The 19,778-nt window shown below is 37.3% G+C and overlaps 2 protein-coding genes across 9 annotated transcripts in view; one reads left to right on the forward strand and one right to left on the reverse strand.

Annotated features, from left to right (window-relative positions):
* Positions 1-4,742, forward strand: part of CadN (neural cadherin) — an 835,618-nt gene extending 830,876 nt beyond the window's left edge. For all 8 annotated transcript variants that reach the window (XM_085956138.1, XM_085956137.1, XM_085956141.1 and 5 more), the window contains 2 exons: positions 1,966-2,130; positions 3,136-4,742. In XM_085956138.1, the coding sequence (XP_085812264.1) occupies positions 1,966-2,130; positions 3,136-3,251 (281 nt within the window). In that variant the 3' untranslated portion in view covers positions 3,252-4,742. The remainder of the gene's footprint in view (positions 1-1,965; positions 2,131-3,135) is intronic.
* Positions 4,743-12,412: 7,670 nt separating this feature from the next.
* On the reverse strand, positions 12,413-14,212 carry Rpn3 (regulatory particle non-ATPase 3). Its single transcript, XM_085956225.1, has one exon. The coding sequence runs from the start codon at positions 14,069-14,071 to the stop codon at positions 12,578-12,580; it is 1,494 nt and encodes a 497-aa protein (XP_085812351.1). The 5' UTR covers positions 14,072-14,212; the 3' UTR covers positions 12,413-12,577.
* Positions 14,213-19,778: the final 5,566 nt, after the last annotated feature.

Raw genomic sequence — 19,778 nt, forward strand, 5'->3', positions numbered from 1 at the left:
GGCAATAGCCTTCAGAGTGGAGGTAGGCTTATGCTTAAATATATAATACATCTTGGGGGGGGGGGGTTGAGAAACGAAACGACGCTCACATTCACCGACAGCATTTATTTATTGTCAAAGTTATAAAGTCCAAGCTTCTGGATATGATAGGTATGATGCAAAAGGCATACAAACTCTTTTCGATTTTTATTGTAATACATTTCATATGTGCCAACGTAGTTTCCACGTTTGACACTCCTAACTTCCATAAATTATAACTGACGCAAGTATTTTAGACAATATGTCATTGGTACAAAGCCGTAAACTCCTCATTTGTGTAGCTCCGATAGGTAGTACGCGGGTTATGGTCGGTTGAAGTTCACATACTGACGCAATTCGGGCATATCTTACTCCCCTTTCGGTTATTTGCATCCCACATTCTCCGCATATACCTACGCGCTGTATCATTTTGATAAATACTATGGATCGGTGATTTTTCAACGGGATATAGTTACTATCTGTTAAAAAATTGCTAATACTTTGTACACCTCAACTCCAGAATTGCACTCCAAATGGGACTGATTTGAAAGACGTATTCAAAATGAAAAATACTTCGGTAACACGAATATTGTATTTGATAGAATAATTTATATTTCTTTTCTTCAATAATTGACATTGGAAAATTGCTTTGTTCATCTTCTTAAAAAATATTTTATCCTCTTTTACGTTCAAAATAACGCTCATACTCCACATACACTATTGAAATACCTAATATTGTAGAAATTGTTACAATGTAACGCTTTTGTTAAATAACTACTTCTCTTAGAGTAGTATAAGTAGGTACGTAAAAAAATGTAATATGTATATTATATTATGTAAAGGTTATTAATAGTTTATCAATTACTTACTTACAAGTTTACTTTGCTCTAGGCATAATAAAATTATTTATTTTTAAAGGTAAAATAATTATAAAATTGGTATTTGTATGTATGATTGCTACACCTAACTTAATGAACACAATATCACTCTAATCGATATTTTGATCGATTCAATATTATATGGCAAACAACGTAGCATTTACCTCATAACGTACGAAATAATAATATAATAATTTGAAATATTACGCGGGAATCTTGTACCGACTTCAAAAGCGTTTGTGAGTTGTTATTATTCGCGCCAGTCAAACACAGCATTGTCGTGAAATGTCGTCTGCGCTCGTAAGCTCAGATTGGGAGGCACAGTGTCCCAAGTGAGGTAAATATTGCACGTTCGGAAATAAAAAAAGATCACAACTGAGCCCATATTATCGGCAGCGTGAAAAAAAAATCATCGCCAGGCGGTTCGATTTCTCTCCTGCACAATTAATACTACGAAGGACGTACCTACGCATACATACGTTTATGCGTGCAGACGGGCGACAAATAAAAGATATTTTACAATAATTAATTCATACAATATGTAGGTATTTGAATACGTACTTATTATTACATAGTTACGTAATAATTTGGGAGATCAGTGCACCTTTGCTCCTATACAAGAGCCGTCCCTGCCACGGTGGCCGCACGGCTTAAATGTTGGACTATAACGCCGTGGGTCCCGGGTTCGAATCCTGGGTCTGGCAAGAAGAACACATATTGTTTTTCAATTTGTGTACGTCCAGGGTATGGACCTAATAAGTTGAGCAAGTGCCTGACATCCATTTCTCGTAAAAAAACAAAATCTCTTAATTCAAACATCTACTTTGTGGAGGCCCATATGATCCTATTAGGATCGGACGTGGTTGAAAAAATAAAAATTAATTCTCAATGTAACGACATGTTATTAGAAACATAGAATTGTCCAATTGAATATGTTAAGATGAAACCAGTTGAAACCAGTTGAAACTAGTTGAAACCAGGTTTTGTTTCCTTTAAAAAGACACCGTGGAACATTTAGTGTTAGTACATATTTCATTGTTTAATTTTATCATAAAAATGTGTTTTTCAGTCCCGATGTTGGGTGTCGGTCAGGAGCCTAATGTGGGTATGTTCATCGAGGAGCATAAGAAGAGAGCAGACAGCGATCCCAATGCTCCACCATTTGACGACTTGCGCAATTACGCCTATGAGGGCGGCGGAAGTACTGCTGGTTCACTTAGTTCTCTTGCTTCTGGTAAATATCCTGAATACTCGCATATTGAATTATTTTATTATTTTTAGATTTTTTTAAAAATCGTATATATTTTTTAAAATCAATAAATCTGCAGTATAGATTTGAAATACAGTCGAACTTGGTTATTACGAGGAAGATGGGACCGACTGAATTTGCTCGTTATAAGAGTTACTCGTTATATCAGAGAATATGTATTTTTAAATGAGCGGTCACATAACACAAAAAGTCACAATTCAAACAATAATACACAATTAGAATTTTTCCCCAAAACAAGCATGGCATTCATAAACTACAAAAGAATTTTGTTTATTGTAATGAACGCTGGTAGGTACCTACTGACTTTACAAACCTTGGATTTTTTACATGGAATTTCAACCATATGCGTGGATACCTTTTCAATATTATCGGCGAAAACACCAATTAGGTAGGTATTTAGATACTTAACTAGTGTCATAAACGTAATCCGACCCCGGCGGCATCCTGTCCGGTCGGATTTTTATTGCTTAGGGTCGAAATATTTTTAAACGATCGACACATTAACAGTTTTAAAAAAAAAATTGACGATATTTTAGCTCGGTATATCCGATAAGGAGCTCGTTATAAAAGTGAATAAATATGGAGAAAATCATAAATTAAAATGTCAACGAATGTTTCCTCATTACATCCGAGATCTCGCTATATCTGTGATCGTAATAACCGAGTTAGACAGTACTTGTTTTAAGACTCTACGATCAGCCAAAATGATGATTTTGGTAAAAATTATTTTTAAAAAAAGGCTAATGTTGATGATGCCATCATTATTTACTCGTAGTACAGCGTGTAAGGCACTGGGTCTTTCATTCGGGGGCGCCACGGTCGATCCTGGTGAGGTCGCAATATATTTATGTGATTTTCTCAAAGCCACTGTGTTCGTGATTGTTTCACTTCTATTACTACACTATTGTTTAACTACACTACTGTCATTGGGCCATGCTGGATGATGAATGATTACTATTTTGTGTGCAGGAACGGATGACGAGCAACAGGAGTACGACTACCTGGGCGCGTGGGGTCCTCGCTTCGACAAGTTGGCCGACATGTACGGCCCGCACCAAGAAGTGGAGCACGAAGAGGATCCGTAAACGCCTCGCAAACTTTTGTAAAAGTTTTCATCAACCAAATAAGCATCTGCTAAACTTCCTTTTATTATTATAATCAAGCCATTTGTATATATAATTACATTTCAACGTATTATCAAAGGGCATTGAAAAGTTTCAATTGTAATAAAGATTAAAGAATATTATTGCGTATTATAATAGGTAATGTTTTCCACTACTATGCATAAATACAAATCATGGGTTTCGCTTTGTACTCGTGCGATAGGCCAGTATAAAAAAACTTAGCATTTAAGACTGCAAGACTTCGGGTGCATTTTGTCATTCAATAATTTCACTAGATAATATTAATTTTCCCCTCGATATTTTCATATATCCCATCGAACACTGACATTGTTTCAATGCTGATAAATCTTAATATATTGCATTACAATATATTAAAAGGCTCTCGGAAAAAAATTCATTATCTATAAGATCACAACATTGTAGGTAAACGTGTAGCTATGTATATAGATGTTAAACAATGTGTGTTTTGCACTCATGAGACCTTCTTATTCTGGTCAAGTGTGGTTCGCTCTCTAGAATGAATGTGGAACTTTGAATGGGAGACGTTTTGACAAGCCAGTCATTTGATAATCATTTTTTGTTTGTGTTTGTGAGAGCCAGTGCCAACTATTCTAGGTAAATAATTATAGGTAATACTTGTAGATTGTAAGTGTTTGCACCTATTCAATTATTTATGAATAATCGAATACACTGATAGATGGCACCTGGAATATTTATTATTATTATTATATAGACATAGACTATGAAACAATGATCTACGTATTGATATTTCTGTATATGTAAGAATAAAATTAATGTAAAGTTGTAATTATTAAAGAAAGAGATTAATTACGTGTTTCTATTGTTTATTCCTTTTGAGTGAATGACAACATTAGAATGTTTAAAGAAATGACTGATCATAATCAAGTGGATGTCTGTATGATGATTTACTTGATTTCCACACAATTTTATCAACACATTTTAATACAATATACTAGTAATAATAATAAAAATAAAATTACCATATAAGTTTGGATTCTTACATGTAGTAGAACACACCTCCTAGACTAAGTGAATTGTTGCACCCGAGTCAGATGATTTTGTACAATGTCAAATTTATTACTGTATAATTATAGTAATATATGTGATGTTTGTTTGAGATTGAATTTAGTAAATAAAAACCTCAATATTTTATTAGGAAAGTAAAGTGGTAGTTAACATTAAATAATTTATTACATTATTTATATTTGACACTGCCAACATTTTAAGTGAATAAATGTAGACGAAAGATTTTTTTTTATAAAAAATATTTACGACTTTACCATCACTTTTTAATTTTTTTTATATTATCATTATTACTTTGCGCCATTTAAGAGGGTTCACAATCTAATTACGCCAGTCAATCAATTTATTATAATAAAATTATTCAAATCAATAATTATTTGTATTAATGAATAAATATGATAACTTATTTTTACTTCCTCGAGAACATGACGTGCTTCTTGTAAAAGATTTTCACCATATTCTTTTTATTTAGTGTTTTAATGTTTGTATTTTTTTATTTGAACTGTGATTATCTAGCTGTATACATTTAAGTATAATGAAAATAAAAGCAAATAATGTTAATTGTATTGAGGACTTTTTCTTCCCCCACCCCACATAATCTTCACTTTTTGTTTAACCCCGATATTTACACATGTGTATGGATTTACTGCTGACAGTGAGTATCGCGGTCATAACAAGAAAATGTACATGTAAACATGTATTATTCTGCAGTTGCAAGATTGCATGCATGGATCAAAAAAGTTCAGAATCCTATTAATTTTCACGCGACAATTGGATGCGATATCTGCACCTGCGCAATAGTGGTATAAACCTGCCGGTAAAAAAACCAACTACACTGAGCAGACTAATTTTGAGGGTAACCGATTTTCACAAACTGTCAAATAGTACCATACAATGACAACATCACGTCTCGCTTACTCTTGTAGAATGAGATCCGCGAGACAATCAGCACTTTTTTACGTGTAAACACTGTTATCAGTTATTATCACGATAGTTTAAAATACACACTATTGGTGCAAGTAAATCCATGCATGTAGAGATTGCAATACTGAATAAAAATACCAATACCGGTATTCATAAAATATATGGGAAAAAAAGAGTATCTACCAATAAAAATATTATATAAAATCTCTTAAAAATATTACTATTTACTTTACTAAACCTAGGTACTGTTATACCTAGTACCTCATTTCCTATTGGCACTTTGTTCTTTGAAATCAATTTATACTATAAAGTGTTCTTCAATAATATGTATGTGACCCACTTTACCTGTTTTATTAGTTTATTGCACTTAAGTCAATACACCACTTACAATTTATAGGGACATTACATTTTTTAACAGTTCCTTGTTCCTAATGAGGTGATTCCTGGAATTTCTGACTGGAATGGATGACGATATTATTCATAGTAGTTGACTATTAAAGAATGTCGAACTGCTTCTTTCTTACAAAGTAAACAATGCTCTACTGGCAGTATGTGAGCAGACACCGATGTTGTTATCGGTCTTTGCACTCTGGCGTTTTCTTTACTCTTCGTCTATCTTTTAACCTTATTTTGTGGCACCCAACCTGCCTTATCTGACTGAGGTATGTCTTCACATACAATACATGCGGATAAACAAAGTATCCAAAAGTTCCATGTTGTGCATTAAATTCCGCTGAGCTGGATGTGTGTATACATGTACGTCTTTCATAGTATTTGTTGAATGTTCGAAAGAGGACCTGTACTGCCCGCCCGTAGACGATTCTTTTGTATGCTGCTGATATGTAATCTCACTGAACGTACAATTTTTACCTTGCTTTGTGCAATGTCCTCCCTCCGAGTGCTTCAAGTATAACCGACAGATGTCACAATTGACTAGCACGTTTATAATAATATTATTGTACGTACGTATGAAATAGGTAAAAGATTCCCGCGCAGTATTTAAAAATACTAGGTATATTATTATTTCATACGTTATGACATTATGAGATAAATGCTCCGTTGTATGATGCACCATATTAATATTGAATCAATCAAAATATCGATTAGAGTAATATTGTGATTATTAAGTTAGGTACAGCCATCTCACCATACAAATACGATTTTATAATTATTTTACATTTCAAAATTAAACACTAAATAATTTTAATACAAATCTACAGCAAAATAAGTCAGTGACATAATACGTATAATCATGGCCCCCACAAGGCGTGACGAGTCGACCAGATAAGTGAGATAAAGATAGATCACAAATTTGCTCTAATAGTAAAAAAAAGTCACCTGCGACGCTATTTTACTACATTGATATTAATAATTAAAAATATTTGGTTGTACAATGCAATTTTTAACTATATTTTAATGGATGTACATATTAATAATACAGAAAATCACTAAAAATACACCTTAATTTTACCACGTACACCACGCTGCTGCAGGCGTCACACTGCCTTTACCCTTAGCGATAGGTAGGGGGGCCTGCCAAACATCTTAGCCTGGTGGCCCCCCGCTTCAGGATGTGGGAGCCATGCATATAATATACCTACTTATACTTACTATTATTTTTGACGTTTAATGTCTTTCAAATCAGTCCCATTTGGAGTGCAATTCTAGAGTTGAGGAGCCGCATGCAGAATCTAAGAAATCGTTCCTAAGGATAAGTCGCCGAAAAGGATGACTTAACTATGTCCAGCACATATGAAGTGTAATTAGATACAATAAAAATCGAAAAAAGCGTGTACCTGTTGCCTTTTGCATCATACATATCATACAAGAAGCTTGAACTTTATAACTTTGGCAACAAATAAATGCTGTCCGTGAATGTAAGCGTCGTTTAACATTCGCCTACCTCCACCACGAAGGCTATTGCAGATTTTTTTTCAATACCATGAAAAGAAAAATGCATGTCTTTATTTGCACTCCCTAATTTTATTATCACCGGCCGCCACTGGTAGTAAGTATTGTAAACTTCAAATATTTGTATCTCGTGAATTCCACGTAAAAACTCAAAATATGTCCATTGATCCTAATTTTGTCCAGGGAATTTCTACAAAATATCTGCACTGTAGAGCCTGCCATTTTGCATCCTTGGAATTCCGGATAATGTGTATTATTCGTAGATTATTGTTTTCAAAAAAAATACTATTTTTTGTAATTTTTGAGAAAAATTGATATTTCAGTATAAATAGGTAATAAATTTAAATAAAATTAGAGACATAAAACAGAAATGGATGTCATTTTAAGTGTGCTTAACTGGGGGTATACTGCAAGCACGTTTACATACTCCAATTCCATGCGCACAAGGCCGGCCATAGAAAATGAGCGTGTATACATGCTGTGCTTTAGCCGGCTCGCACATCGAAACTCGTCTCGATCGCAACATGTCGAATATATCGATGTGATTTTGTTGGCATTCACAAAACTCATGTATCTAAATACCGTATGAGTGCAACCTTTTAGTTTGAAAAAACAGCTGGTGTCTCGAGCAGGGACGGCTCTAGTAAAGGAGCAAAGTGTGCACTGCACTCCCATCATCGATTAAATAAAAATATATAATATACAACCCCCATGTATTCCGAAAAATGCGATATCGAAAACTTATACGAAATCAATCATTTTGAATTCCGCGCGCATTCGGGCAATAGTGATTTCGACGCGCAACGCCACCGTCTACCAATACACACGTAACTACACCAATGAGACGCGACTAATACACATACCTCCATCGGTGAGACATGGCAAGGAGCAAAATTCAAAGTGTACCTTGAGTTTACACTATTTTTCACGCATACATTTAAAAATTCACAACAGCAAATGAGGCTAGTAGAATCAAAACCAACAAAGTTCTATAAGACTACATGAATCTTCGTTGGAAATGATGTTTTCCAAGTTAATTCTTCAGGAGGTTGCCTGTACCTAATGCCATAGTACACAAAGCTTAACTCGGCGTTCGGACAATAAAACCATACACTGGCCGATATAAATATTCCAACACAAGCGCTTAGGCCACGCGTCGAGATATAGTTGGAAGCCTAATTATTGATGACTAATGTCATGTCGATGCATGCCGTGCAAAAATAAAAACATATTCCCGACTTATTTATCAAACGGTTAGTTTAGTAAGTTTAGTTCAACGTAAACCGCTCCCGGTTTCACCGATTTCGCCGATATTATTATGCTAACGTTGGTGGATTAATTTTTTTATTTTCATTTTGAGATTACCCTATTACTATTAGTGTTTCAATAGGTAGGTATCTTAAATTTGATGTACACACAGTTCAGTTCAGCTTGTTGATTTTTTTAATCAGGTGGGTATTTCACAGAAACGCTGTTATTGAGAATAAATAGGTACTTAGGTGTAGAATTGTAGACGTAGGTGGGTGGGTAGCTTTTAACAATTAATTATCCTAGTGTTTGTCGTATTGAAGTAGGTACCTAGTTACATAGGACTTATAATATTTATTATTACGTTTATTTTGTACAGATAGGTAGGTAGGTATCTATTCAATAAGAAGGAAATGGAGCATAGGTACTGTCGTTGAATGAGAATTTTACAAGTGGAATTATTATTGTTCATCGTTATTTTAATGAGCGATTCACATTGAGACGGATGACAGTTTACATTGGCCGACATTATTAGCTCAGCCAGGTATTCATTCATTGAACGGTACCTATCTACCTATTTATAATTTTTCTTATTTGAAACGATAATGGGGCCATATTTCGTGGTCGATTTGAGATTAGGTGGTACCTATTTTGATAGGTAAGTAAGTACGATAAAAAGGCCCCATTTCTTTCGTGGTCATTTTGAGATTAGGTAGGTATCATTAACCTTATCATTAGGTAGGTAACTGTGTAGGTAGTATGTCGATAACTACCCACTGTCCTATAGTTTAATGGGAATTAATTTTCCGAGTCGAATTCATGAAGCAATTATTATTCACATCGGCGCATCATCTATTCTATAGGTGGGTAAGTATAAATACTGCTTTCGGATCACAATAAGTGCTAATACGTTGATACAACCCTACCTTGGATAGCTGCCGTAGCGGCAGAATGTCATCAATGGGAATTTAGAGCATAAATCGACGATTCAATGCAATAACGTCATCGTAGGTATCGTGACAATGCATTCATTAAACGAAGTTGCGATTTTATATGACAGATCACAGCACTGTCGTGTCGCGGGAACGTTCTGCGATTTGAATCTGACATGGGCTGATTTTAAAGAAAATACCGAAGATATTGATTTTTCCCACTCAATATCGACGTTTCGGCTTAAATATGTTCAATAAGCATGTCACTCATCATGTTAAATGTGCCGAAATTCCTTCGTTGCAAAGTTTATATCATTTTTTGCAGTTCGACGTTTAACATAGGGGCAGATTGGCAATGCGCGGAGGTGACATTTATTTTTTATAACTTTTATTATAACTATCTTATTACTCGATGGACAACGTTAAAACTTTGGGGAATATGTAAATATGCATTGTCTGAAACATATCTACAATGCGGCTGCACGCAATGAATTTTTAAAAATCGGTGGTCACAGTTAGAGTTCCGTAAACAACGCGACCGAATTATGCCAAATTATCAGCTATGTTTCGCATTAATCATTTCAAAATCATACGTATATTTAAAATGTGTACTGAAGAGAGCTAGCCGCCTACCTAGCCGGCTGGCTTTATATTTTAGTAAATGAATTTTTTTTAAATCGGGTAATTTAATACTTAATTATAAATAATGAATAATTATTATTAACGTGACAAATTTTAACTTAAAAATGAACTAATAGTCTTATACAGTAGAGAAGATTTCTACGTTACTGTTGGAGCATTATTGCTACTTCAACTTTTCACTAATAATAATTTACTGGAAGTATTTGGCAAAAGTGTTACCCTATTAAAAATAATTTGTACAATCCCGATGATTTCAGTATGAAGTGAGCGTTGTTTCTCAACTTTAGAAAAGGTTAAGTAATTTTTGAGAAATACAATGACTCAAGACAGGCTAAATGCTCTTGCGATGTTAAGTATAGAAAAACAATTGATATCGTCAACACCAGACTTTAATGTTCGTGTTATCAACGTGTTTTCAAAATCGATGGAAGATGGGGACTTCTTGCATAAATAGGTGAGTTTTTTTTGCACTCCCTCATATTCTTGTCACCGGCCGCCACTGGTCTCGAGCAACAATTTTCATCTAACATGGAGTACAGGTATAATCACGAAATGTTGCACTTCTCACTGTACCAGCATGGCCTCGCCTATGCGCACGGAAGAAAATTGTATGTTGTGCCCAATGTTGATGTATGACTATATCCCAGTCAAGACGATTTTCAATGTGTTATTGGGCTTTATACTAGCCCAGGTTGATTGTTATAAATCATAATGAAATACTTAACCGAATTATAAGTCTTAGTGATACACTTTCAATACATTTCCAAAAAAAAATGTTTTTTTTCATAGAAATTCGTAGTCCACCGCGTACCAACATGCAAATACTCCGGCATTTAATGGGGGTCGGTGCTTTGCCTACTACCTACTGCTTTACACGTCTCTTTGTGATTAATCTCTCTGTACCTTAATGTATTGGCCTGGTAGGGATCCCACGAGATTTCACAAGAAGGATTCGATTCAAATATACATTGAATCAAATATTTTTAGTCAATACACAATATTATGTATTATTTGGTTGTTGGGAAAAATAATTGTGGTTTATAATTTTCAAATAATTATTGAAATAAAAGCTATTAGAATTGACACATTTTGGCCAATTTACAAATTAATTTAAGCCAGTGCTATGAAATTCCGGAGTTATACGATCTAAAAATGTACTTTCAGCAGCAGCTTGATTGTTGAAGACATCTTACCCTTGGAGAAATGCTTAAACAAATAACAATCTATTGGTGAGATATCTGGTGAGTATGGTGGACGAAGCAATATTTCATAGCCCAATTTGTTCAATGTCAAATTTCAACAAGAGTCAATCATGCAAAATGTGAACACGCATTGTCGTGCAAAAGAATTCGACCTTCTGCTTGACCAGTGCAAGAGATGCTACAATTCTTGAGGCATTATCGTCGCTATAGGATTGGTTTGTCAAATATCCGTTTTTGTCGAAATCGACCTTTTAATGCAGAATGTTTTTTTGTATCTAAATGGACTAGAACCATCCTTTTCTTTAAATTACTTTGTAATGGTAATGAATACATCATTTATATGCTGTAAAAATAACAATTTAAATATCTCCATGTATTTAAATATAGGATTATGAAATTTGTTTTCGTCTCTTAAGCATTTGGTTTATTCGACAAACCAATCCTACGGCGACGTTTATGTTGATTTCTTTATAATAACTCCCAGATGTGATTTGGCCATGATTCAAAAAATAGTAATGGCCTTCAGTTGGCCGTTATCAACTGAAGGACAGCAGTATCCACACCAGAAGCATTGTTTGGTTTCTGCTGCTTTACCACCCGTTTTGAACTCATGCAAAAAAACACTACCCGATGAAATGACATTTCCATCATAAAAGATAAAAGTTACAATTCAAATCACAAAAACCGCAATTAAATAGCAACCTAAAGTTAAGTACAAATTTGTGTGTGCGTACGCTTTTGTGTGCATGAACACTATCCGTGGCTTGTCGGTTTTTTCAATTTCATCAAAGAACTTGTATGCTCAGTCTGGACATATTCACTCCTCCATACGGCTATGGACGTAAAATAACATTAATTAACAATGGAATGGAACAATGACAATGAACGTTTTTGGTAAGTATGTGCATTAGTATGTATGCTGCACTAACGTTACTTTCCGCCATTTTTCACGCCACTCACACTGAATATACACAAACTACTAAAACAACTAAAGGGGGATATTACACGCACGAAGAAGAAAGTTGTGAACAAAAATTTTAATCCTGACCAATGTTCATACGCGTAAACCATTCGTGCCCGCAAATTTGCTCATCATTACTGACCTTAATACTTTATGGAATATGGAACCAAAGTGCTGCGATTTTTGGGGTTTGACCCTAGGATCCCAGGGTGGAGGAACAGTACAGGTAGATAAAAACAAGTCATTGAAATACAAATGTCATGGTGAGGATTTGTTTTTTAATATATTTTCACATTCAAAATCATTGAAAGTACACAATAATAAAAAATAAAAGGTTATAATTGGATATTAAATTTAATAAGATAAAGACTACAACCAAAGTTTTATTTGTTTAAATAAGTAGAGCGATATCCTACTTAAAGCTTAAGGGAAGCCATCATCATCTTCTTCTGCCATCTCCTTGGCCAGTTCCAGATCCTGCTGCTCTCTCTCTCTCCGTTCTTCCGCGCTCTCCAAGTCTTTGCCGTATGCTTTCGGAGGATAGCGCATCGCTTTAACACTTTGCTTATGAAGATCTAGGCAGAAAGAGATTCTTTGATGGAAAGCGAGCTGCGGTTCTCGAGTGCAATAGATATCCGAACTCTCTTTACTGCTCATGTAACCGCGTTCAGGATCAAGAGTGGCTTCTATGACTCCGTCTCGAATGGCTTTAGCGACAATAAACTCAGCATCTTCAGCGGAATCCAGGCCCAGTTTGCGAGCGATATCCTGAGGAGATATGCGTGAGTAGGACAATCCGATCGATCGAATCGCAGTCTTGATGACATTGTGACGAAGTCTTAAAATAAGAGTAAATGTATGATCTCCTCTGAATTGCGGACCGAAGTTTTCCAAGACCTCTCCAAATCTTTGGAGATTTCCCATTCTCACGGCCTGCGTGAGTTGGAAATAAGGAGCCAGAGCTCTACGAAGCGCAGCCTGCCTGAAGATCTGACGCTCGGGGATGTCACCCAGCAGTAGCTCCACAACAATAGCCAACTTTTGCACGGTCTGTCTGAATCCGACCGCTGCAGTCTGAGGGGCCTTTCTCATCGCTTGCACAAGATGCTTGTGAGCCTCGCTGTACTCCAATCGAGCAGCCTTGATGCGACCCAAATAATACAAGAACCGAGCCCATTCATTATTACTAGCGCTTTCAGGATACACTGATTTACTTACTAACTTATCAGCCTGATCATACAGAGAATAGTGGAGGTAATTACGCAGCAAACAGTTTATTAAGACGGCCTGTCCTTCAAAATCGTTGCGGAGAGACGATGTGCGATATCTAATGTGAAGGAAGCCTCTAATACTGTCCAGCTTGTTAGTGAGTTCAGCGACTCTTGAATGATAGAAATAACACTTCGCAGCGACCAAATCCAAGGTTCGTCGGTTTTGAGCGGTGATTTTTGTCATAAGTTGCTGAGAACACACCGTAGCCTCATCCAATTTTGTATTGTCGATCAATCTCAAAAGAATCAGAAGATGAACGTAAGTGTCGACTTCAGGAACGGGAGCCTTGACTGCGCTGCGCACCCTGGGAGCCTCCACTTCTACTCCTCCCGCGGGGATCTCTTCAACGAACGACAACAGAGCGTCTTTATCAGCTCCGGCCGGATACAACTGCGAGATAAGTCCGCGAAGAACGATTCCGTTGAGCTTTCTTCTGGTGTTCGGCAATGACCGCAATACTCTCAGAATGAATCTAGGTTCTTTAGAGCTCACCGCTTTGTCTATCTGGCGAGCGTGATCTCGAAGTTCTTGAACGCACAATACATCAGCGTTTCGCTTAGAGTCCACTGGATCTACTTCACTTCCAGCCGCTGGGCTGTCTAAATTCTTCATCTCCACATCTTGAATTACATCAGTACCACCCATCTTATTCACTCACACTTTTCAATATTTTTGTTCCAAATGACAATTTACAACTCACGTCAAAAAATGCCGAGTAAGTGGACATAGACTAATAAAATTTATCTGTGTGTATCATAAGCAATCTGTATAGGAAAATTGGTTATGGTGTGTAGTGTTACCATACTATAGATACAGATGATCAATATTTTTAATATTATAAACCAAAGTTCCTTCAATCTATATTATAAACAAAGAGATGGGAGGAGTCCAATCTCTTTGATTATAAACGATATTTTCATTCCAATCTATCTACTAAACTATCTACCTACCTACCTAGATCATGAGTGTCAATCAAACACATTGCACGGTGCCTAATCTAGTCTAATCTCTTTGGTGTCAAATATATAATATGGTGGAAATTAATACGGTCATTAGTTTCATCAATATTGTGCATTGATATAAAATATTAAGTTAATTAATGAAACTAAAATGTATGGAAAGTCCAAGTGCGCTCCAAGTACACTTGGACCGAGTGCCATCCAAGCGACAGCTTCATCAGTGTTGCCAAGTCAAAATTTGAAATTTCAGTAGAATGTGTAAAAAAATTTCAGTAGATTCGACAAATTATCAGTAGATTTCTGCTTTAAGCAAAATATTTCGCCGCGGGCCGCAGGTTCCCAATTTTTCGTGGTCGGCTTGTTTTTTTTAGGAAAAATATTTCGCCGCGGGCCGCAGGTTCCCTATTTTTCATGGTCGGCTCGTTTTTTTAGGACGCACCGCGGGCCGCAGATTCCAAAATTTTCGAAGATGGCTACTTTTTTTCCCGGCTGGTGGGAATTTTGTGAAATAAAGAAATATCAGTAGATTTCAGAAAATATCAGTAGATTCAGTATATTGCCAAAAATATCAGTAGATCTACTGAAATTTCAGTAGACATGGCAACACTGAGCTTCATACTAATTATTCCTATCCAAGCTACTCGGACCGCGTCCTACTCATCCAAGTTAGCTTGGATAGGAGTAATTTGTATGAAGCTGTCCCATACGAGTGCGCTTGGATGGCACTCGGTCCAAGTGTACTTGGACCGTATCTCACGCGGCTTTATTTACGTTAATAACTACCAATGGTTACATTTTTATACAAATTCTTTTCAATTTAATTTTGGCGGATAGCGAGGTTAACACTGCTTACTGCGTTGCTGTCAAAAATGCGTATGTCTGTTGCGCCAAAACAAACGGCGGTACAAATGCGGTGTTGCCGTTCGTGTTTTTTTAACGGCATTCAGACAATGTTCCCGGCCAGATATTTTACATTATTTATTTATTTTCGCAATCAACCCTTACTATTTGTCGGCTTGATATTGATTCGGATTTCTCTAGATCCGCAGAAACATCCCCAAATGGGGACCATTCGGGGATACTACTATAAATTTAAAAGTCCTAGTATTGACACTTGTAAAGTATGTGATACATATAGCAATCAGATTAAGTGTGCAAACGATTTAGAAAGGAAAGCTGAACTTGATGAAACGAACACTTCTTGACTAAGGCTTATGAATCATATAAGAAGAAAGAACACAACAAATTGTTATCTAAAACTAGTCAGTCCACTCGAAGGCTAGTTTTTGATTTGAAAAAATGCTTTCCCAAGCTTTCCCTGAATACCAACATAGTGTACTTACCTACTATAAAAGGCAACTGTGGACTTATAATTTTACAATATTAGAGATTGTAAAACAGATACCACAAGCTGTTACATAGTGTGGCATGAAGAGATTCCTGGTCGGGGATCTGATAAAATAGCATCGTGCTTCGTGCAGAATTTGCAGAATCTTCCAAAAACAGCGACTAATATAGTAGCCTATTCAGATTCCTGTCCAGGGCAAAACAAAAACATAAACTTTTCTTCAGCATTGTCTTATTTTGTCAGTGAATCTGAACACGTGCATTCTATTGACGACAACTTTTTGGAAGTGAAACAGACCAGAATGGAATGTGACACGGATCTGTTCTGACTAGAACTTTCCTTCATAATTAATTACACAGTATTTATCACCAGACACACAACATTCAAATTGCTCCCCTTACAAATAGGTAAAAAATGACCATATCTGCTTCTGCTAAATAGCCACAGAATTGTATTACTACTGGTATGGAGATGGATACCATTTCTATTCAGACTAACTTTGTTGATTTGTCAAAAAAATACGAGTAGGAAAGTACACAATCTCAAATCCTATTTCATTACATAATGAAAGGAGTTTTACCTACCAATAAAACTCTTATTATTCATGTTGGCTTTGAAGTCCTTGAGATAGGGTTTGCTCTTCCTTCTTCGCGTGAGGTGTTATTCTACTAATTTAATTTCCTTTTTCTTGTCGTTTGTTTTATTTACTGATCATACCCGTGCGTCTCTTTTTTATGTAAGGAGTTTGGGACTATTTTGTTTTCATTGTGATATGGCTCAAGGAACCAGGTAGAAGTTAAATGGACTTCAAAGTCAACATGAATAATAAGAGTTTTATTGGTAGGTAAAACTCCTTGCATTATTCGAATTTGACTTTGAAGTCCTTGAGATATCTATTTGTTATCACCTGGTGTTTGTTGGGTATACCAAATTCCTGTATGTGACAATGATTCATTGACGAGGTATAGATCATCGTGACGTTCAGTGTATAGGGTTTAATAGAGAAGTTAATTGGTTCTTTTCCCCTTCTGATGGTGGTGTATCCATCGTTCTCTGGTAGTTGTAGTGAATGTCGACTGACTACGCCAGTTACCTCTTTATAAGATATCATCTATTGGGTATTAACAGTTAAAGGAAGCCACCACTGAGCGGACACTGCCTGGTGGTTCTTGTACCCCTGCTTCCAACAGTACTGACCTTATCCAATTCCCTATAACTGTCCTGGTGGCTGGTTTTGGTGGTCCTCTTGAAGATATAAATAATTCCGAAATATCCCCACCTTTCTCTCTCCTTGGGTTTGACATGCAGACGAGTTTCCGTAACCAGAATACTGGGTCGATGCTCTGACACGTGGAAGCGCTTAGCTTCCATTCCGATTGACGATGCTTGGCGGTATCTGTCTTTGCGCCAAACATTGGCCATACAATTATGTGATCACCTCTATCCACTAATCCATTGTCTACTATTACTGAGTAGTGTGAGGTCATGAACCCTTCGTCCCGATGCGAGAAGCAACCGAGTAGCTGTCCTGCGAGATGTATAGGTTGTACTCCACCGCTGTCGTTTTCTTAAGGTGATCTAGGTACCACTCGTCCTGGATCCCAAACGGGTGGTTTAACGGGCTTAGTTTTATGTACCGAAATTGCCTTTAACATATTGTGTTGTACTACTACGTTGATGCTGAGATCTACAATGATAATCGGTTTACAAAATGTGGCTATGGCTGACTTATGCACAAGGATGGTGTTGTACGACAAACCCTCCGTGTTGTGCAAGTAGCCTAGGTATCTGGCCAATTCCATTGGTTGAGGGCTATTATGATCCATTAGGTTCGTGTTACGTATGTCATTGTCTTCCATATGTTCCAAGCTGGTTTGTAAGTTTTTAGAGTCGAATGCCACCATCTGGAAGTAAGAAGTGCCCTTTCTTCCACCATTCAATTTGATGTTATTTCACCCCACCTGAAATTATCCATAGTTAAAGGGACAGGTCCTGGGTGTTTGGAGGTGGACGGTTGGTTTTCGTTGTCTATGTAGGTGAGGTCAGTGGCGCACCCAGGGGGGGGGGGGCAAGGGGCCCTGGCACCCCCCAAAATGAAAATTATCAGAATGATTTTAAACATTGAAATTGAAAGCCAATAAACTATACCTTTGGGCTTAGACAAATAAAAACACGGCAAAAAAATGATTTGTAATAATTCTCCAGCACCCTTTTTAGAAAAATTTCTTAGATATTAATTTCTAACACGAAAATTTCGAAACACTAATGTCAGGTTTTTTTAGAAACCCAATTCCTAATGGAACTGTCAAAAAATTCTCGGTGTCCACCCGAATTCCGGAGTGGTGTAGGTCATGGCTGGGGAGGGCTGACAGGGCTCTAGTCTGGGGGCCCGGGCTGTGGGGGGCCCGGCGTGTCGGGTTGACCAGATAAGTGAGATAAACACACATAATAAATTAGCTTTAATAGTAAAAAAAGTCGCCTGCGGCGCTATTATACATCATGTCCATGAACATTTTCAATTATTTATATAATTGTGCAATATATTTTTTGATTATTATGTGTCAATACTCGACAGCTCCATTATTAAAGTAGATGTATTAAAAATCGCCAATAATTCACTGTATAAGTACCCTTAATTTGAACTAAAACACAATTTGAAAAACGTTAATGTAGTTTTTCACACTACCTTTAATCTTAGCGGTAGGTAGGGGGCCCCCCAAATATCCTAGCCTGAGGACCCGCTTCAGGATGTGGGGACCATGGTGTAGGTACACCGAGTGCAATAGACAAAAGACCGATAAACGAGAAATTAGGCTGTGAAGAAGAAAAGAGCCTATAGGACTAATTTACATTCTCCTCCTTGCCCCCCCCCCCAATATTAAATCCTGGGTGCGCCACTGGGTGAGGTATTGTATAAGGAGGTACTATCGCCCTTTTTCGTAAGTCTACTCCCCAAAAGCATTGTTTCCAGCTCGGTGCCACTAGTAAGTACTTTCCTTTTGCTGAGTTCAGGTGCGCTAGGACTCGTCGAAGTAAGTTTTGTGGGGAAAATATCCACGCCAGTCTGAAGTACTATTCTCAGCTGAATGCGTCGTGAAACAGCGCGCCACTGTCTATAACGTCTTTTTAAACGTATGTTACAACGACATGTGCTGTTTCGCTTGCGAATAAATCCACCTCGGGAACTCCCCATCTTTGAAACAACCACCTGGTTGCGGTGTTGATGAGGTGCCATTCGGGAATGAGTTGTCTGCGGGAGAGATGTTCTACCACGCAGTTGAAATTTCTGCGGAGGTATTGTGCAGTTAACGTGATGTTGGCTCGACTGGTAAATACTCGTATCTGTCGGCATAGGTTTAGGAGGGTGACAGATTTTGTGCTGCCCTCGTTGTTGATGTATGCCACCACTGTTTTGTTGTCTGTCTGCAGAAGCAGATCTGATCCTATGATTGCTTGTACCCGAGATTGAATTTCAAACATTTCCTTCCTGTTGGAATGCCATGCTAACTGGTCTTGTTTCCACGTACCTGATAGGTGGTGTTTATTCAGTTGGGCTCCCCAGCCTGTGTCGGCTGCGTCTGTCGTCAGGAAGTGATTGAATGTCGTTATGTGTGTCAACTCTGAGGATCCTATCACCTGGAGCCACCACATGATGTCCTGTTAGGCCTGTGGTGGGATTATCGCCTATTGGCGAGAATGGGACCTCGACAATATTGATGACTGGAGCTTTGTAGCCGTCGGCAATGCAACCTTCCTCGTGGAGGTAGGATGCTAAGTTAAGTCGCCCCAGAAGGGATTGAACATGTGCCTGTCTGAAGGACCAACCACCTTTTTGTACCTGCGTTGTGTCAACTCTGAGGATCTTATCGCCTAGAGGCACCACATGATGTCCTGTTGGGCCTGTGGGGAAATTTTCATCAATTGGCGAGGATGGGACCTCGGCTATATTGATGACTGGAGCGTTGTAGCCCGGCAATGCAACCTTGCAACCTTCCTCGTGGAGGTAGGATGTGAAGTTGAGTCGCCCCAGAAGGGATTGGATATG

This window comes from Rhyacophila brunnea, unplaced genomic scaffold, assembly GCF_057557595.1.
Source record: "Rhyacophila brunnea isolate RB1 unplaced genomic scaffold, BYU_Rbru_1.0 scaffold_5, whole genome shotgun sequence".
Classification (NCBI taxonomy): domain Eukaryota; kingdom Metazoa; phylum Arthropoda; class Insecta; order Trichoptera; family Rhyacophilidae; genus Rhyacophila; species Rhyacophila brunnea.

Excerpts from the sequence above, each read along its gene's own strand:
- Rpn3 (XM_085956225.1), bottom strand. The coding sequence starts at position 14,071 with ATGGGTGGTACTGATGTAATTCAAGATGTGGAGATGAAGAATTTAGAC.